Consider the following 21,020-nt stretch of genomic DNA (forward strand, 5'->3'; position numbering starts at 1 on the left):
TAATGTCTGCCTTCTTCATTATCATCATAATTAAAAAGGATAATTAGGAGAAATATTATAGAGACAAAGGAAAAGTTCAAGTAAAACTAAGGATGGAAGGTAAATTTCCTCTCCCTGAAACCAGAACTTTGAAATTAGGGGGAAAAAAACAAAAGAGAAAAAGAAAGTGCAATAATGAAAGGGAAAAGAATAATAGTTTTTAATTAATACAATTGTTTAGAGGCAAAATAGGTTCCTATGGATGGATCATAATTTCTTTTTCTATAAGAGCTGCTAAATGTAATCCTCCTATATGATAGCATACACTGAGTGCCTGGGGACTTCAAGCAGCAAAGCCTTGCTGAAAATAACCCAGTGTTTATTTTCCCCTGAAGTTAAGTCCAATAATCCTGACAGTGCCTGAGAAGAAACAACTCTTCTCATAACTGTATCAAAGGGCTGAGGCTCCTTAAAAACTGCTGTAAACGAAGTAAGTGCTTCTGTTTTACAGATGACACTGAGGCCATGTGAAAGCTGTGGGCTAAGTCTTTGGGCACCCTCCTGGAATGAGAGGAAGCAGCAGGCAGTGTGCTAAGCTTTCAGGTCAACATGGTATGAAAACACAGGGAAAAAACCAGCCCAGGAATGAAAATGGATGGGCAGGTCAGCCCCTCTGATGGAGCAGTGCTGGCAGACTGAGCTTCTCTCTGCAGCCACATCCAAGCTCAGACGGGGCCTGCTGGCTCTGACCCTGGTCCAGGCTTAGCTAAATGTGATGACAAGTGAGAATCATAACCCAACTGCTGATTTTGGGACTGCAAGTGAGGAAGGAAAACCTCTGGACTCACAGGGGGCCTCTCTCTTGTCCATTAAAGAAACATTTTTCAGAGTGTAAACATCATCTGGGAAACCAACTGCTTTCTGTGGCTTTGGAAATTTCCTTCCTGAGCTGCAGATTATTTTGGGATCAAGTTGTCTTTCATCCTGTGACAGTCAGTAGTGCCAGGGCCTCTAGTCACTAATGGAACATCAATAATTAATCAAATGGTAGTCCTGCAAGTTCATCTATAGTGGAAAAAAACTTTCATCTGCACAAGCCAGTGAAGCAACAGGGGAGAACCTACTCCATGAACAGCCCACTGCAAGATTTTCTGTAAGAAATCAGTGTCTCAGAGGCCAGTATGCCCAGTACTGTGACTCTGCAGCACAGGCTGGGGTAGGATTTTGGCTGTGAGTTTATTATGGCTTCTTCTGGATCTCTTGAGCAAGCACTTTCCAGAGACAGACACCTGTAAGTACTCCTGTTCAGGGGACTGCAGCTCTGACCAAACAGCTTCACCTCACACAAGAAGGAATGAAAGAAAGCTCAGGTCATTGCTCTAGACATGCTGTAGCTTCAGGGAGCATGAAGGAGGATTACAGCAGTTTGAATCTCACACTCTGTGTGGGATGAGGCAGGGATGGAATGTGGGAAACTTATTTGCTGTGAAATACCTGGTATAAATATTCCACATGGCCTACACCATCCAGTCCTCAGCAGTGCTGAATCTCACCACTCACCTCATGTGACATCAGGCAGGGATCACTTCAAGTGAACAGTCTGCTTCAGAGGTCAAGGAAAGTTTCCAGCTGCAGCCAAAATGTCAAGAGCAGGACTCGGCACTGAAAGTGCCTCAGCCCCAGGAGGGACCCTCAGCCTGGAGTGCAGCCCACAAAGAGAGACCATGGGGACATGCTGCAACCAGACCCTTCTGGGGGGGAGATAAAGGTTCAGCCCCTCTCTGCAAGGAATAGAACAAGGATGCTCCTCTCATGCAGGCAGGGTTAATAGTCGAAGGTTTTCTCCCTGAAAGCACTCAGTGACATTACATTTAAATGTGCTACATGCATTATTCATCTCTTTGCAGCAAGCAGCCAGAGCAGAAGCAGCTGTCAGTCCAATTCTCATTTCAGAGCTCTGCCCTACAGCTGCCTCATGGGGGGCACAAGAAGGAATGATGAGGTCCATGGGACCGGTGGCCCACGCTCTCGGGCTGGGGAGCAATTATTTGCAAGGGTAGCTGCAGTCCCAGAAATGTCACCATAGCCAGCTTTGTTTAGGGAAGGCTGGAGGAGGAATTAGTTCCAAAAAGGGAGGGGTTTTTTGTGCATCTGTATTATATCAAAGAGAGGCAGTCGTGCCTCTCTTCTCAAGAGTCCTTCTCTTGCACTTCATCTCTCAGGGCTTCTCCATAAAAAAAGTATAAAACTCTCAAAACTTTGAGATTCCAGTTTATTTTCTCTGGAGTGTGTAAAGAAGGCCTGGTTAAGGTCCACTCACCAAAATGGCCCAAGATTACAATGTGAGACCCAGCCTGCAATACAGAGGTGGTTAAGAAAAGTCTGTCCCCTAATTTTTTCACCTTTACTGCCAATGTGCACACAGCAGCCAGCACTGGGACAGCTGCACCACAATGCAGACAACAAGGAATACATCTTGAAATCCTCCCACTGAGAAAAATATAACACAGATTTCCTTCACATCCTTCTTCCAACACAGTGAGAGAAAGCCATATTCCCCAGCAGGAAAAAAGGGAAAGGAAAAAGCTAAAGTTAAAACTGCAGATGAAATATATCTCTTAGGCTAATGACTGGGTACATAATAGCACTTTGATCTCATCAATTAGAAAACAATCTGACTTCAGTCTTTTCTTCTGGGTATTATGGCCAAGATCATACCAACACTCTAAACTAAAAAGATCTGTTTTAGCTCAAGTATTATTTATTCACATGCTTTATCATTCTGTTTCATGGAGAAATGCAGGGACAGCATCTCATTAACTGAAGGAAAATAAAGTTTTCTTTTTCAACACCATGAACATGGTAGCTCTGCAATCAGGGGTAATGTTTAAAACACTGAATGTACCTAGAGATATAATGTGACAAGGAAACTTCTCATGCATTCAATGAGAGGTGACAGCACACAGATAAAATACTAATCCCTTGTTATCAGCTCTGGGTACCACGCTAAATGCAATTGTCAGAAATTCTCAGCAGAAGTTGACAGGACCAAGACAGGGTTCATTCAGGGTCACTGGAAATTCCTGCTTCATTTTCATAAGCACTTTAGCAAGTACTTCAAGAGTCCTGCTTTTCAGAAAGAGTTTAAGCAATCAAATGTAGTCACATATTAAGAGCAAGCAATTGTTTGAGGCCCAAATCCCTAAAAGTATTTAAACACCAACTACTGATTTTTAGGAAAAACAATCCAGCATCGTTGCTCAAATGTCCTACTAGGTGGAGAAGTATAAATCTCTTTGAAGCCACAATGTCTGTCTCATCTGTATGTTATGATGGTAGAGAATCAACATCAATTTAGGAAAATACTTTATTTGACTTTTTAACCATATTTTACCTCTCTACTCCTTCTGAAAAAGGATGATTAATTTTTTGTTCCCTCAATGGAAGACAACATCCTCAGAGAAAATTCATATTGGATTTTATAAGTATTTGGTATTCTTTGTTTACTCTCACAGTGTTCATCCATTAGCAGTGAATTACTGTGTTGTTATACAAACCAGAAAACAACTACAAATAACAATCAGTCTCTGCCTCAGGACACACAACAAGCTGAAGAGAATGATCTGAGAGTGCTGTAGAGAGATGCTTGCCAAACCAGACTTACTGTTTATGGCCAGAACAGATGCCTGCTAATTCAGGTGGGTACTTAAACTATTAAAGCAGATGATGGCTTCACACACCTCAGCGAGGCACTTGCACTGTGGCCATGCCAGCCTGAATGGAGAAGGCTGCAGTGTCCACTGGAACATTCTAGGCTAATAACTGTTAATTACACTGGGGTCTGCCCAGGAATGAAAACTACACCCTCCTCCAATGAGGAAACCCAGGACTCCTGGACTTGTAATATGTCATACCACAGCCTTGGTAGCAGAGAATACCTAAACCCCAGATCTTTGAATACTTATGTGCATATATAAATTCACATCCTGAGGTACAAAAAGAGGGCACTGAACCAAGATCCTCTTATAAGAGGTGGCTGCATCCTGACTTGAAATGCAGAGAAGTTCAGTTTTCTTCTTTTTTTCTCAGCAACATGTATCCACTGCCATATGGCAAGCTGACAGAAACTTCCTAGGCTTCATTTTATTCACATGTAAATTAATCAGTAATGCTAGTAATTCAGACTTTCCTTCATCAGTGATGGCAGAAGCAGAGCCAAAAAAATATATATATTTCAAAGGGACATTTAACAGAGACTGTATGGGGAAGGATAAGCATGGACAGGGAATGGAGCTGGAGTTTCAGGGAACTGCACAGAGCTCTATCATTGCTTGTTTGGAAAGAAATAAAATTGTGGACTCAGAAAGTTACCTTTGATTCTAGGAACTGTATTTCCCCCCATTTGTGAGCATCCGTATCTTTTTTAGGTTATCAGGTACTTCTTGTTTTAATATTGTTAGTGATCCCCGTCAGGGATAGAGGCTAAAATGAGCAACAAAAACATGGGCCTTTATTTAGAGACATAATCTGTTTAATAAATATGACTGTAAAAGCAATAAACAATAGCAATTATACATTACGCTACATTGTATTTAACGAAAGAGAAAAAGAAGATGAAAAAGTACATCAAAAAAAGTAATTTTAAAATTAGAAATAGTTCCAACACTATAAGAAAACTTTTTGATTGGCTTACTATAAAAATAAGTTGGCTAATGTTGGACTTCAGTCGGGACTATTATACAGTTGCAGCCAAAACTTTCCCATCTTTCTTAAAGCTGTAGTTGCAAACATAATAGCAAAGCCATACAAATTGCTGTGTTTCTATCAGTCCTCAGAGAAACTGCAGAAAGAGACAGAGGACTCTGTACTGTGATTATCTTTTAACTACTACAGGCCTAATGTCCTTGGGATCATTTTTGTTTTGCTAGCAAGTGGGTTGATTTAGGTTTGTGCCCAGTTTGTGACGGAGAAATTCAAACCCACCACCACCAAATCCCTGCCCTGGACTCTGGGCCGCACTGACCATGCTGCTTTCTCCTGGTTTTGACTCAGGTTGCCATGGGCAATGCCTACTGACCAAAATCCACCTCTGTCAGTGATCAGGGTGCCTCCTACGTGTGCCTCACTGATTATGAACCTGCCTCCCCCTAACATGGCTAGGTGAGTGTACTCTGGTTACATTATTTCTCTCTTTACACTCCAAACCAAAAGCTTGGTGCTAGGTTTAATTACCTGAGTTGGGCTGGAAACCAACAGTTGTAATGACCATCGTTAGGCTTCACACAGCTATCCAGTGTCTTTGTGGTGTGCTACTCCTGCTTTCCTGCTGATCCCTTGCAGTCTATGTGAACACGTCCTACAGCCTCATTTCCACTTGCAGGGTAAGATACAAGCTTAAGTTATTGGTAAGAAATCAAATCTTGTGTAAGAGTAGTCCTGTGGTGCTGAGGCTCAAAATGCTTGGCAATAGTCCCAGGCCAAGTTCTCCCTTCTCTGCCCACAGTGCAGGAGTTTGCAGATCTGCAGCCAATGGGGGTGCCAAAGAAAGCCACAGGAAAACTGCACAGACCTTTCCCTGCTCCCCATTCTATGGACAAGGTGCATTTCAAAAAACTGACAGGGCTTTGGGGGACTGAAAGGGCAGAGACCTCCTGTGACTTCCCAGACAAATTCAGCCATCAGCACTACATGGAGCTGAGGGTGTTGCTTTCTCTCAGCCAAAACTGAAGGTGTAAGGCTGGCACAAAGTACAGTAAGTTCCTGCTGGCAAGAACCTCCTGCCTGCAATGCATGCTTGTTCTGTTCAGGGTTAGGAGGCAGTGTTATCCTCCCATGGCACTACCAGTGGGATGCCTTGGGGTGAGCAGGCTAAGAAAGCTGTTTAAGAAGGAGCCTGGCCTCGCAGTTGGCATCACCCACGCTCACACTCAGCCTCCTCGCAGTGTGGGCCATGGGCAGCAGCTGCAGCTAGAGGAACGAAGGGCAGAGTCCAAACAGAGACAAACCAGATTGACCAAGAATATTTTCAGTGCCTTAAAACTCCAGTGTGTTTTTTGTGTGTGTGTGTGTGTGTGTGTGTGTGTGTCCTACGGAAATCTGCTGGAACAGCTACCCCTCCCGCAGCCCAAAGTGCTAAAAGAGCAGTTAAACCTAAAGCCAAGAACCCTAAACTCTCCCTCCCACCTCCCACCTCCCCAGCCCTTCTCCCCCCACATCCCAGCCCACCCCTCTCCCTAAAGAAGAGACCCCCCCCATGCATATTCTTGGCCTATATCATTATGAATTTTCTACAAATTAGAGACAGATCAGAAAAAAGAGAGTGGAAGGGTGAGGGGAAGGGCCGCAGGAGTGAATAGTGGTACCAGTTCCTCTCCCCCCACCCCCCACTAAAATTGAACACCTGTACAATGCAGTTCCACTATGGTCTCAGTATAATGTCCACATGCACAGGCTTAAAGCTAAAAACCCTTTGTCATCTGAAGAATTAAAAAGTCCAAATGCAGTGAGCTCTCCTCCTTTTTTTAGATACAGATGTTGGTGTCCTCAATTCAACCATTTACATAGGTAGGGATTTCTTTTGTGCTCTGGGGCTCAGCAGCTGTGGAAATACTTCCTGTGGCAAAGAACAAAATAAAATCAGTAAATAATATGCATATTTAGTCAAGGAAGATGCTGACAGGTATCACCTTGATGACCTTTGGGATTCAGCTGTTCAGACTGACACATTCTTTCCAGAAATATTTGCTTGTCATTCAAACACTGAAGGTGATATCCTGTTCTCTTGCTAATGAAGATGATTCACCCATGTTGAAGGGTAGAGGGAAAGGCAGGAGCAGAGGGGTGGAGGGAAGGAGGAGGGGTTGAGGTCCTCAGAGGAAATGTGTAACTCATTTGAAATGATAAGGTGTTGGAGATTTCATAAATAACCTTAACCTTGCATTTGCAAAAGAAGTACTTAAACCACTCCTATCCAGAAAATAGGAAAGAGAGGTTTTGCTGCCAGAGTTTGGAGAGAAAATTAAATGATGCAGGGACATGAATTCTGATTCCTCCAAGGCAGGATCCCTGAATGTTAGTCAAAGGTGATGAAAAATCAAATGGTTTCTGAGCAAGCATACAAAAGAGAAACACCCAATTACAGTCTTGCTTTGTTTTCCCAAAAGAAAGAAAACTCATTAAAAAAGAAATTGCTGATTTCCAGAAACAGATGAGGTGGTTGTATCAGAGAGTGCCTTTGCACTTTCTATTCTGTTCACACCTAGGTCCAGACCTTCTCATTTTGTCAATGAGCTCTGATTCAGTTTTCTCATTCATCTCACTGACAGGATGGAAAAACACTCTTAGGAAGTTTGTTGGACTGATTCCTTTTGATACATAATTGAGTCTGTGTATCTCACACATTTAACTTTAGGGCTTGATTGTGCAGTCATCATTGCAAACCAAGGAGTTGTAAAAGGCCAAGTTCTGGTTCAGTGCAGTGTCTAGTAGCACAGCTGAGAAATGTATAAAATTCTGGCTGTTATAGAAAGCCAGAAATGCTACAGATGTGCCAGATGAAAACCTGCCCCCAAAATTTGCTTTTGATTTCTCTTATCCTAGAGCCTTCTAGGGTTTTGTTTCCACCACCAGAAAGAGCAGTTTTGAAGGCACCTTGCATAGAGTGACTGTCCCTTGCCACTACAGTCTGCCTGACCTGTAAAAAACAAATTTTTCCCTGCTCCTGGAACAGCATGAACCACCACCACTGGATTCTTTTAGAAAGGGGAAGCTCAAAGCCCAGAGCTCACTCCACTCTAGGAAAAGAGTTCCTGACTTAAAATTGGGTGTTTCCCTCTTAGCATCTTACAGCAATTTTACCTTGGAGGTTTCTAGGGGAGAAAAATCCAACAGTAACAACAAAAAAAAAAACAAACATAAAAAAAAATTGTTAAAGTTTAGGACCCACCGCTCTGGGTCTTGGCTTGAAATCTCTTGGTGATCCACAAGCTTTTTGGAAGTCCTCTGTCCAGACTACCTTGGTTGCATTTCCTTTCCTTGGGTTCTGGACTGTGGCCTGAAGTTGCTCTGCATAGGAAATACCACAAGGGAAGGTTGGTCTCCTCACTCCATCCTCTGTTCTGCTAAGCAGGGGTGTCCAGGTCTGCTGATAAATAGCTGTTTAAAAGCTTTTAATAGCTAAAAAATCTCCTTAGTGAACAGGTTAGGAGAGATTAGCACTGACTGCAGTGCAGCTTCCAGCTTAGATATCAGTTTCATCATGAGCCTTTCTCCTTTTCCTCCTAGGTTGTTTCACAGGCTGCAATCTTAGCACATCACACTCCCCCCTTAAACTGTCCTTTTCCTTGGTCCCTCTCTACAGGAGCCGTGACTCCAAGCCTGCTTTAGAAAACACTCCAACAGATTTTATGAACATCCTCAGGTAAGATTTAAGGTTTGTTTAGGCTGATGAATCTGTGCAAATAAGGAATCTCAGTTGTACCTGTGCTTCACTCCTGCCTAAGTCGTAGAATCACAAAACAGCTGGGGTTGGAAGGGACCTCTGGACAACATCTAGTTCAATTCCCCTGCTGAAGCAACTTCACCCAGAGCCTGTGGCACAGGATCATGACCAGGACAGCTCTGACTATCTCCAGAGAAGGACACTCTACAACATCCCTGAGCAGTCTTTTCTCTTTAATTCCTCTAAAATAGGTGCATGTTCTAATTTGCAGGGGTACCTCAGTCTGGACCTGCAGAACAGTCGCCTCGTGAGTGAAGCTGAGCATTGTCTAAGCAGTCCTGGCTTTAGCAGAACATGTCTCCAGACTGAAACTGTCCCTGCTCTGTCACAGTATTTCTGTTGTAGCCAGGTAACAGAAATCAGACAGATCCCAGAATGCCCTGTCCAAATCTATTCACTTTAGGGCCTAAAAAAACCTGCTTTTGGAAATGATCAAACACAGAGGCCTGTGGGAGAAGTCAGCCGGAGGATAAACCCAGCTGCTCAATACTGAGATCCCAGGTTTTACTCAGTTTATTTGGGAATCAGCCAGACTAACACTGCTGCTGGCAACAAGGTCTGGCACAGCACAGAGATCCCAGCAGTCAAAACATCACAGATATTTAGCTTTTAGATATTACTTACCAAATCACCTGCTCACCTCCACGTTCCAGGTGAGGGTGGCTGAAGTTCTTCTGGAAATGGGGCTTAGCCCCACAACTACATCAACCCCAGCAAAATAAATTACATTGCCAGCAGGACTGTTTTAAGAAGGGGAGGGGATCTACGTAGAGCAACTAGGAGAGAGAAAAAGCCTAAAGTTGTTCCCCTCCCTTTCATCACATGGCAGTGAGGGAGAGGGAAGAGTTAGAAGGTTTCCTGTAGCACAACTAACATTGCAGCAGAAGAGGATGGGAGGAGGATTGTGCAGGAATATGGGAAGAGGGGAAACTGAGAAAAAGGTTAGCCAATTATAAGTCAGAGTCTGACCAGCTGCAGGATGCTGCAAGTTATTTACCTATGGGGTGGACTTCCAACTTCTCATCTACTAGTTGCTCAGGGCTCATCATCTCACTTTGAGGGACATTAGGTATGCTTTCCCTCTGACTGACTGGACTGACCATCTCTTGATCTTTTTCATTCTGCATCTGTGCATATATATTAAGGCCAGGAATCTTCCTAAAACATTAACAGAAACCATCATTGTGTGGTACTCTGGCAGATGATGTAGTATCAGCTTTTACAAACCAAAAAACAACTCACTCAGAAAAAGAAAACCCAGCAAACAAACCCCAAACACCTCAGCAAAAGGCAGCAACAGAGAGAAGGAAATGGCTCAGGGAATGTCTTACCTTTTGAACTTGTAGATGACAAACACAGCTAGTCCCACAAAAATGACAGAGAGGAGCATCAGCATGGCTGAACCACTGTGACTGGGAGTAAGGTCCACCAGGGGAGCTGCAAGAGAGGAGAAGCTTAGAGGCACCCCCAGCCTGAAGTGAAAGCTGCTCCCTCCAGAAATACAGTTCATTCTCCCCTCTTATTGCACTTGTAGCAGGTCTACACATCTCCTGGGCTTCTCTCCCTTTTTAATCCACCTGGGAAGAAACCCGGGTTCAGATCACCTGTGGTGCTTAACACAGCCCTTGGTGTGAAGCTCCACAGCTTTCCCCTTGGAGGACTTTCTTTCAGATTCAAGAAAAAAAACCAAAACACACCAAAAACAATCTTAATCAAAGAGCCTCTCAGAGCTTTGCTCACCATCTTGACACAACCCCTCCCACAATAAGGCCAGCAACCCATCCAGAGGCGTGGATTTCCCAGAAATACAGAGTGGTATTAAACCATTTCCATCACTCTCACACACGTATACAGGAAGGCAATGAGCCTCCAAGCAGTTCCACACACAGGAGCAGAGGAGTCAGCTGTTCATGCAGACACTGTACTGCAGACAGACAGGCAGACAGACAGACACAGAGCTCCAGCTGTGCCATGCCAAGGAGCAAGCACACCCTCACACACAGAACACGGCCCAGGTAGTGCCCTCCTCTGCAAGGCAGTCAGTCACCTTGAACTGCTGCCAAACAGGTCCTGCCCCTCTTGCACCTCTTCACATGCACTGAACAGACCCCTCCCAAACCAGAGCCAGGAGACACAAGGAAACAGGCACACACAAGCAAAGGCACACACATCACACGCACACGTATGCTCAGCTTCACACACAGACTGATAAAGCCAAAATTTACAAAGTGAAAAACCTTCCCCTTCCCACATCTAGCAAGAACCAGAATAACAGAATCCAGTATTATGAATTCCTCACACATCTCCACTCTGTCCCCTCTCCATCTGTGTTTTGTGGGTCTCTGCAGTTCTGTGGGATGACAAAGTGGCTCTCCAGCCTATTCAGATTCAGCATCACTCAATGTTCTTGCTCTAATGCTGCACTGAGAGTCTAGTAATAAACAGCTATTTAACTGCTTTGTGAGGAATATTGGCATATTTTCCTCTGCCTTAGTAAGTTGTTGTCTGTTGGGCTGGGGACATTGGTTTGTTTTTTATCTCGTGAGAAGAAGGAACGAACATGATAAATGAATCACAACCTGTTGTCTATAATTGCCATAAATGAATCCTTCCTCCAGTGTGGTCTGAACAAAGAAGACAGAAGCCTGAAATGTGCTGAGGCCAATGCCTGCCACTCTTCTGTGCTCCAGGGAATTCATACGTTCACACTCACACACAGAGGGTCATTTCCACAGGGTCTGCTTGAATGTGCACTCCAAGCTGCTTTAGCCACCTGCCCTTCTGCTCCCTGCAGAAAATGCTGCTGTGTGTGGGCAGGCACACAGAGAGGGGAGCACACCCGTGCACTGAGGCATGGGACATGAATGTAGCTGTACACATACATGTGTGTGTACACTTCCAAAAGCACATGTTTGGCTTTGGGGTTCAGCTGACTACAGCCTGTAGCTACCAGAGTCCAACACAAAATCAGTGAAAAGGCTGGGAAAGAAGGGATAACATAGCCCAGAGTAGCACCTTTGGGCATGTGCATCCCCTGGGACTGTGTTTTCTAAGGGTTGCTTCTGGCACTGTGCTGTGTTCCAGGTTTCCCTCTTCATTTTATTTAATTTTTTATGAAAGCTTGGATTTCCAAAGGCCAGTTCTTCTTATTTTCTAACTAAAACAATAGCTTTCAGGAGAGAAGTAAGTCTCTCATGGCTTTTTGTCAAATTTTAGACTACTCACAAGTTTTGGTATCATGAAATTGGGCCTTTTACTTAGACAGAGAACAGTCATGACCTCTGCAGCTTGTTAAGGAGACATAATCCCCCAAAGACCTCACAGTGGCTTTTCTCTGGGTTTTTAATACATAGTTTGGCCATCCAAGCTCATTTTGCATTCTTACTAAATCCTGTTTCTGCAAGAGACAAAATCCTACAGGGATCCTATAGACACTGAATCCAGTTACAGAAATCATTCACCAGTGGCTTTGAGAGAGTATCACAAAGCCTACTGTGCAGAAAGATCTGTTATGGACAAAAGGTACTCCATCCTGGTGTCTGTGTGTAAATACAAACAAAAATGTGCATTTTTGGGTAAAAATTACAAACAATAGCACGTAAAACAAATTTCTGAAGTGGACATTATATGTGTGTGTATATATATATATATATATATATATATATTTTGGTTCTAACTTGTCTAAAAATAAGCATCTGTTCCATAGCTAATGGAAAGCAGAAACATACATCAATAATCCCAGGACATACATTAGAAAGCTCTGCTTAGGAAAAATGAAATATTGGAAACCCCAGGCCTTTCTTTTGGGAAGACTTAAAGGCAGTCACATTACACCATTTCTTAATGGTTTCTTAGTCTCTTTTTTCTTACTGCTTACAAGGCAGCACATGGACTGACACCTGGTTGGGCAGATCCATTCATACCACAAAAAGCATTTTGGAGAGCAGTTTGCTGGTACAAATGAACTGAGGGTTTAAGTTGGCAAGTTACCAAAAGAAGCTGATACCAACTGATCAGAATTATCAGCAGTGCCTGGAGAAAATGAACCCCTAAGAGTGTGGATTGGTTTGTCCCACCTCTTGTAGTAGTTAAGTAGGACCTTTGCTGTGAAATGAGGTTTTAGCATGCAGAATAGACAGTGACATATGTAATTTAATAGCAGGACTTTGGAGATGACTTATTTTGATACAGGATTAGTTAAAGTCCAAACTGCCTGATCTTAATTTTGTGCATATCTGTATTGATTGCAGTCTTTTGGACTGCTGAACAACTTCTGAGCGGTGTTTAGTTGCTTTGAATGTTTGTTGACTCTAAAATATCTGAACATATCCGAGGCTAGCAGGTAACTTTTGCACTGTGTGACCTAGGCTGAAAATGCCATGGTGCTGCTTAGATGTTTAATATTTCAGAGATATCCAAGAAATACACACTTCTACTGCTACCTATACCATGTTTCCAAAAACACCAGTAAATTCTTGCACCTAAGAAAACAAAAGGATTAGCTGTAAATACAAAAGCCACTATATCTTTTTGGCATGATATAGAAAGGGGAGGTGGAGCAGACATTTTAATGTGTGCTCATACACTGAGTTGTTATTGTGATATAAAAAGAAGAAATGTTTAAAATACAGCTGATATCACACTAGTGCCATTGATATATTGCTTGCTGTGCTCCAGAGCAACACAGAAGGCTTACACAGGGAGAGGATACTCACCTGCTGTTAAATGGGCAGCATGGACAAGGATTCGAACTCCTGGCTTCAACTCAAAATGGACCAGGTTTTGATTCAGCTTCTGGATCAGTGTCTCTGAAATCTGGGAAGGAAAAAAAACAGAACAACAACCAACCACAACAAAAAATAAAGAAAAAAAAAATAAAGAAAAAAAAGACGATAAACCAAGAAATGCGTTGATCATTTCTTGATCATTGGTTTTGATTGCCAATAGATGGGTAAGCAATGGAGCTGTGGACACAGCAAAGATTTTGCAGACTTTCTGAGCACAGACTCCTATCACCCCACAAGGAAGGATTTTGGACAAAGTGGTTTGTGAATGGTCATCACAGACTGAGCAACAAGGTGCCCCATCACACCAGGAGCAGCCCACAGCAAGAGGGATTTGAGCCCCAAAGGAACATTATACCCACATGTGAAAGTGGCCACAGGAGCAGCCAGCATGTCAGTGAATTTATTCACTCTTCCAGGGAAAAGGAACATTTCAATTGTTAATGAACACTTGTTCGAAATAAATAACTTCTTGCTTGTTGAGTGGCCAGTTCCATGTTCTTAGAGAATGTTCATAACATGTGATATACCTGAATAAAAATTAATGGTTTAGATCCTTGCCACAGCTTGCAGTTAACTTTCAAATTCTAAAAGCAAATTTCATTTCATCCAGCTCTGAGATTCAGGACAGCTGCTCCCTAATCCTTAAATATGTACCAGAACCAGCTCGAATCTGGAAGTGTTTACTGACTACAGAATGTGGCTTAAAGAAAATGCATGTTCCCATCTCCTCTTATGGGTTACATGCATAACCCACTCTCTTTCATGCTATTCCACAGAGCTTTCAGAGCCCCAGATTATCTTCCATAACCAACAGCATCAACCGAGCCCTAGCAGAAAGGAAACAGATTACTCCTCCTTTATGGACACAACAGAAAAGATGAGCATTTGCTGAGATAAGACCCCATGAAATCTGTATTTGTACAGTAAGGAGCCAACCTTTGGACCAGTCTGTTGGCAAACATGCCTTTTTTTTAAGTCAGTTTGGTGCAATATGCACAGATCCACTTTTTCCACATCACACTTCATTACATTCAAGAAGTTCCAGGCATGCTGCCATTAAAAACAAAAAATCCAGATAGATTGATCAAGGAATGGAAGCCTACAGACATGGTGTTGTCAGTTTGTTGTGTGTCTTTTGTATGTTCATATGCCTGACGTTTCGTGTATTTCACATTTTCTTACAGCAGAGATCAGTTTTCCAGTTGAACATTGGCTATATTAGGGAAAGGTGGTTGGAAAACTGGAAACACAACATCCCCCATAACCCTTAATATGCATTTTCTGAAAATGTGTTTTCATAGACACACCAGGATTGAGTGGAATCGCATTCTAGTGCTCACCACTTAATTCAATTTGTTTTAAATAAATCCTTATTCCTTCTCAAATATTAATGAAAAAATGTCAGAAAAAAGAACATCCCAATAATTTTTACACCATCTTTTTCATGTTCTTAATTTTTGTCTGGTTGAGCTATTTCAGTAAATTCTACCCAGATATGATTAGATGTTCCTTGGCTATCATTCATCACAGTATGAGATTTATCTGCTTCTTTTATTTTTTTTTAACATTCTTAATGGTTCTTTCAATACTCTTGGCTCATACACTTCATTTCTGGCTGCTGATCACTTGAATAGGTGCCTTTGGTCCAATATCAATTTGGCAATAACTCTTACAGGCATTTTATTTATATTTTTAAATATATCTCTTTAAAGTTACAATTTATTTCATGGGTGCCAGAATGAGCAGTAAATTTATTTCTTCCAATATCAAGAAAAAATGCCACCTGCATTCAAAAAGCCATCTGTTGAGCTCAGAGCAGCAGGGATGGTGACACAAAGATGTGCAGTACATGAAGAATGCCTGAGAAGCAAATTATAGCTCTCTTTAAGGATTTGAGCATATTAATAACCAAGATTGACAGCTATAAAAAGTTTTTCATCTCTAAAACTAGAGCAACAGATGCAGATTGATATGCTGTAAACCAGGTACATTAATGGCTCATGGAACTAATGGGAAAAGTATCATCCTGGCTGTATGCAGTCCCACATAAAACCAAACAGTTCTCTTCCAGAATCCTGCAGGAATTTTCCTTTCTGCTCTGATATCCTGATGCTTCTGGGGCAGCTGAGCCTCTGGAAAAAAAAACAAACCCAACAAACAAACCCCCACCCCCCCAAATACAGGACAGTAAAGTAAGGAAAGGAGACAACCACAAGTTGTGTCATTCCTCCTGTGATAGCCACACAAAATGGCAGGGAAAGAGCAGAGGTGAAGAACACACATGATGCCTTCTCCACCAGCAGAGTATAGAATGTGATATTCCTGGGATATCTAACTCTGTCTGCAGCTAGCAAACGTTGCTAGGTAGTACTGGAGAATGGCTTCCTCAAGGATTTAGGCAAGAAATGGAAGAATGGGAGAATCTGGAGAAAGCACAAGAAGGTACAAGAGGTTTGGTTGGGTTCTAGTGACCTGAAGGAACAGTGAGATCTCCCCTGGCCTGCCTGCAGCTCCTGTGGCACTGAGTGAAGAGGCACAACAGCAGCTGAGAGGTGCTGTGGCTGCCTCCCAGCAGGCAGGGTGTGGGAAAGTCAACAAAAAAAGGCTTTCCTCTCTGAAGGGCCAATGGAAAGGAAAAACAAGAAGGAGAGAGGCTGTAAGGGTGAAGTAGTAAGGAAAAGGAAGAAAGACAGAAAGAAAGTCACAACTGAAATTTATTATTACTGTATTGCTTTGTTACTTGATTATGAATGAGGACTTCATTGTATAACATGAACAAATTCATCTCAGACTAAAATAATTTCTGCCTGAGACCACCAGTGTCTCAGCAGAGCCCTGAAGCAGCTGTAAGCATTCCAGGACTACACACAAAGTGTCAAAACTGGCAGCAAAACTGTTCATTCTGCACAGAGTATAAAGCACATCTCCTTGGCTCGATTAATTACATGTTTTCCCCGTGGCTTTTTGTGTACAGCTTTGTTTCTGGGTTTTTTTTGGTTTTTTTTTTTTGCCTTGGTCTTTATGGAATCTGAACAAGTGAAAAAAGTGAGTAACAGTCTAAGATCTTCAAAAGTGCTGGAAGTTCTATTGAGAATCAGACATCTGCCTTCCTCAGGCAGCTCTGGAGATTCCTGACACACACATCTGAGGGAAGAACAGATGCATTCAGACGTGTTTTTAAAATGTTTGCTTGTTCAGTACAATATTTTCATTTTTCTTTATGTGGAAAACAAGATAGACATACAGAGTGAAAATGCTTTTCTGTACTCCTAAGAATTATCTGAAATAGGAATAGAGAACCATACATAATGGCTTACAAAAGCCAGTATTTGAGGTCAGGGAGCAGTTTACATAAACCTCAAGGGCCAAATTCACACTGGGATTGCACAATCTGGGATTGGACACTGTTCTCCAAAGCTGGACCTGGCAGTGTTTGTGGTCCTCACATGGTCCCAAGGGGGCCTGTGAGCTGAAAGGTCAGTCAGGACATTTCCTCTGAGATTGGAGGACAGACTCCTCTGCCTTTCTCACTCTATCGAGCCTATTTCTAGCTCAGTTATCAGACTTTAATCTAGGAGTGGTTCTGACTAGAGTTGTTTACAGTATTAATAAAGTGTCTCTGAATTAAATTTCCACACAAAGGCTGATCTCAGTTGCTGAGGTAATTAAAAGGTTTCAATGGTGAACGTTTTGGGGTTTGTGCTTCCCTTTATTTCTGCACTCAAAGTGATACCATGGATGTATTTTGGTTTAAAAATCAGAAAAGGAAACATCAAAGTACTTTGACCTGTTTCAAAAATAGCAGTGCAACTCCAGTTGAACAGGCAGACCTTCATCTGGGGAACAGGTTGGCCTCAGGCCTCCCCCTCTTCATCTCTCCCTCTTGGAGATGCAACTAACTTGGCTGAAGACAAAACTTCTTAGAATAGCAACCTCCTAATTTATAGTCTTCAAGAGTCTCTCTTGTGAAAATAATTAGCTTTCAGAATTAGTTTTGGTCCTTAACTGAGCCTCATTGACTTTATCTGCTTCATTTGCAGAATTAAGCATGATGTGCAAAAATAATTTAGTAATAGGAACTATTCTTCATGTATCATTTTTCATCAAAGGACACATAATGAATAATAATAACAGACAATTTGTGAATGGTAAAAAAAAAGAGATTCCAATTTAAAAATGGAACAAAACAAAAATTAATTTGGCTTCTCTTAGCATTTTGTCAGATTTAGGACTGTAAAAAAGCCATGTGAACCAAGAAGCAGAATTATCACTGAGAAGGGCATTTTCCCATACCTTTATTGGCTTTTGAAACCCCTGGTATAAACTATTTTAGACTAATTGAACGTGATTCAACTGTGCTAGTATGCACTAGCTAAGAATCTTGATAATTTTATAGATACTGTGTAAAGATCTCAACTAATGAGTGCTAGACTTCTATTCAATTCATTGAGCAAATCAATAAACAACTAAGGAAAGAATTATGCACATTGATTTAGTAGGAAGAAACTCGAACCAACACTGGGAAAGTGAAGCAGGAGTCAGGGCCAATGTGGATTACTTTAAACTGTGCCACTTGCCCTGGATAACCTTGGACACTTCACATGGGGCCTCTAGAGCTCGCTTGCCTTAGCACTGAAAAGAGCACAGTCACTGACTTAGTGGCTCCAGCAGGAATTCCTTCAGATCTTTAATGAAAGATGCTAAATTCAAGCTGCTGGGAGTACCCAGGGACACCGTGAGAGCACGAGGCAGAGGATATTCCTGTGGTTACTCTGGGACAAGAATGGAGCAGCAGATATGAACCCAGAGAGAACCTGGACATAAAAGCCAGGATCCACTTTTGATGAACAAAGGCAACCAAAAACAGCCTTGAGAATCAAGGGCTGCTCTGTACACTGAGCAAAAGATGAGGGAGAGAGGGCTCACAGTCACGTGGAAGGAGTTAAATCAAAGGTATTAAGACAAGAGATTTACACAGCCTCTCCTACAGCACACAAGCAGCTATTAAGAAAAGCTGGCTAAGGAAATAAAAAGCCCCTGTTACAAGGTCTTTTGGTTCACATTATTCCATTCTCTCCTCATCTGCCTTTACTTCTTAACACTGGCCCAACCTCCCCCAAGTACCAGTGGAAGACTTGATTTTCATTCAAAGGCACAGATGTTAAAAAAATTCTCTCCAAGTAAACATTAAATGATTTACCCTGTATATCAGCCTCTTCCTAGAATTTAATTTCCAGGACTGATTGGCACAATTTTCTGTAAGATTTGAAGGCATTCACTGCCATGATCTTAATGCTAAATATGTTTTGGTGATGGGCACACCTGAAATACATCAGAGAAAAGTACAGAAAGCAAATACACTGAAACACTAAAGCTTAGCAGGGTGGGTGAAAGAAAGCCCCAAACTATAAAATAAGATAGAAGCTTCATCAGCTGCAATGAAGCAGATGTAAAACTAAATCTGCTTCAAGGAAAGAATCCCAAGAGATATATGCTTCCAGGCTTCCTGAATGCCACTCTCAATGGTTTCAAATTCACAAGATTCATTTAATCTCTGCAGTTCATCACTGTCCATTTGATATTCAGTCATCCATGTCATTTCCCATCTCTTTGGCTGGATACAGATACTGGCCACAGCTGCAGCATATTGAGTACAGTTGGCTACCAACCAGCTGATGTTACCATTTGCCAAAGTCTCCATCCTATGCTGCTGAGAGCTCTTCTCAGAGAAAAGATTAATGCCTCAAATGTCATTAACTATTTGCTCCTACCCCCTGTTTTGCATTCTACAGTAATTTTGAACAGGCCAGTGAAAAGCACCCAAACGGAGAACTAAAGAGAAATTCAGGATGACACTGAAACCTCCACTTGAAACTTCACTTCAGAATTCTCATGTACCTTCTGCTTACATTTCATTTGACTAAAAGAAAATGCATGTTTGAAAAAAAAAACCCACTAGAAAACAACATGGAACAAGATCATTTGAGAAATGCATAAATAAAAAGATAACCCCTCAAAATCCACCTGCTAAGTAAAACCATACACTGCAACAAATAATCTAACTGCCCTCTACTGAATTTTAAGGAGAATATTTTCCTACCAAGCATTCATTTTGGACTGGATTTGTGCCAAAAAGAACTCAGTTTTTTGAAATGTTACTATGAGAGATTTGCTTTTCACTGAAGAGAAAACAATTTTGAAGAAATCTGCTTTTGAAGTAGCAGATCTGAATTCTGTAATTATTAAAGTCACCAAGCCCATCCATAAAGATGGTGTAATAACTGCATTCCATCCCAAGTGGCCAGTGGCAATTCTGTGTGGCTGTTTTTGCAAGATTTGGGATATTTCAGTGTTGTTGCAGTCGTAGCATGCAAATCAAAGATGAGTATTTGACAACTGCCAATTATTTCTACATTTTTAAACAGGGTGGTTGTCTGTCCTCAGCTACTGTTAAATGAAGCAGAGCAATCAAATGACCCAAATGAAAAAGAAAAAACAAAGAAAGAGAAAAGCCACAATATTCCTGTCATAAATACATAAATACAAGATTTATAATGTGTTTTGGGATTCTGCAGGATGAAAAGGCCTTTTGATAATTTAGGAACCTCTGAAGAATAACTTTGCACTGACTATAGAAAGTGAAGTGGATCAAGCATTTATTTTGTATTTATGTATTTATGTATTAGGTGAAATTGTCCTATATTGCACATTGAGAAAACTTTCTCAGACTCACATGTAACAGATTTTTTTAGCTGTCAACAGCAGTCAGACTTTTTAAAGTTACTTTAGTTTGCAGTGGAAAATGTTAGGAATGCAGAGTTCCCATTTCTAAATGCAAACAGATATGACAATAATTGATTCTATGTATACATTAAAAAAAATATTTGGGACAATTGTATGAAAGTGATACATCAAGTCAGGAAGAAAATGGCATTTACCATCTAACCATAGTCTCAAAGGGAGCACGAGACACAAATGCACTACCCTCATGGAAAACTGCATGGAAATGTACATTTGTCAAGTGGGGCACTACTGCAGTCCCACTACTGTTGGCCTACGGGTTCAGATTCAAAAAACATGAGTGGCACAAAGGAGTGTTATTGACTTGGATAAATGGGAAACCAAGACCTAGATTTTCAAGGGACAGTGGACGTTTAAGTGCCTCTGAAGTCAATGGGAATTATGCACCTAGATACAAGTGGCTGGGCAGAGAGACCTAAAAGTATATTTACAAAGCCAAATGAGTGTGTGTCAGATAAAAACAGAACAGCTTAATCCACCCCAAGGAGAAACAGCAAAATGTAAGCCTCCCATAGTTATTAAATATGAATGAGATTTATTGGTAGATGTGAAAGTCCACTGAACCACATACACCCCTCATGGTTACCCACGGCAGAACAGTGGTCTAGCTCAGGTGATGAAGAAAGTTATCTCTATAATGAAGTGCTTCCTTAAGGAACCTTGTTCCATTGCAGTACTTGTGTAAACTATTCCCATTCTATTCCCTGTATACTTGGAAGCTTCTTTTCTAAATTAGAAGAAATAATTCAGAACTGTAACTCCTTTGGGTGTGCACCTGCAAACTGGCAAACTCACGTACGTGCCTTTGAATAGCTTGTTCCTTGCCCATGAGCACAAAACAGACTTCTATTCCTACCAGAAAAGAGCACTATACATCAGAAGTACCTCAGAAGCAGCTTAAGCTGTAGCTATCAAAAACATCTGCTCCCAATACTCATGGCAGCAACTTCAAG

General features: G+C 41.7%; 1 protein-coding gene across 2 annotated transcripts in view; it reads right to left on the reverse strand.

Annotated features, from left to right (window-relative positions):
* Positions 1 to 4,467: 4,467 nt before the first annotated feature.
* The window catches only part of LOC107206988 (VPS10 domain-containing receptor SorCS1), a 261,910-nt gene continuing 245,357 nt past the window's right edge, over positions 4,468 to 21,020 (reverse strand). The window contains exons 24-28 of one of the 2 annotated variants that reach the window (XM_033515613.1): positions 13,195 to 13,294; positions 9,811 to 9,916; positions 9,477 to 9,637; positions 7,925 to 8,043; positions 4,468 to 6,592 (exon numbers count right to left, since the gene is read on the reverse strand). In XM_033515613.1, the coding sequence (XP_033371504.1) occupies positions 6,536 to 6,592; positions 7,925 to 8,043; positions 9,477 to 9,637; positions 9,811 to 9,916; positions 13,195 to 13,294 (543 nt within the window). In that variant the 3' untranslated portion in view covers positions 4,468 to 6,535. The remainder of the gene's footprint in view (positions 6,593 to 7,924; positions 8,044 to 9,476; positions 9,638 to 9,810; positions 9,917 to 13,194; positions 13,295 to 21,020) is intronic. The other variant, XM_015633576.2, reaches the window with a different exon arrangement.

The sequence above is a fragment of the Parus major genome, chromosome 6, assembly GCF_001522545.3.
Source record: "Parus major isolate Abel chromosome 6, Parus_major1.1, whole genome shotgun sequence".
NCBI lineage: Eukaryota > Metazoa > Chordata > Aves > Passeriformes > Paridae > Parus > Parus major.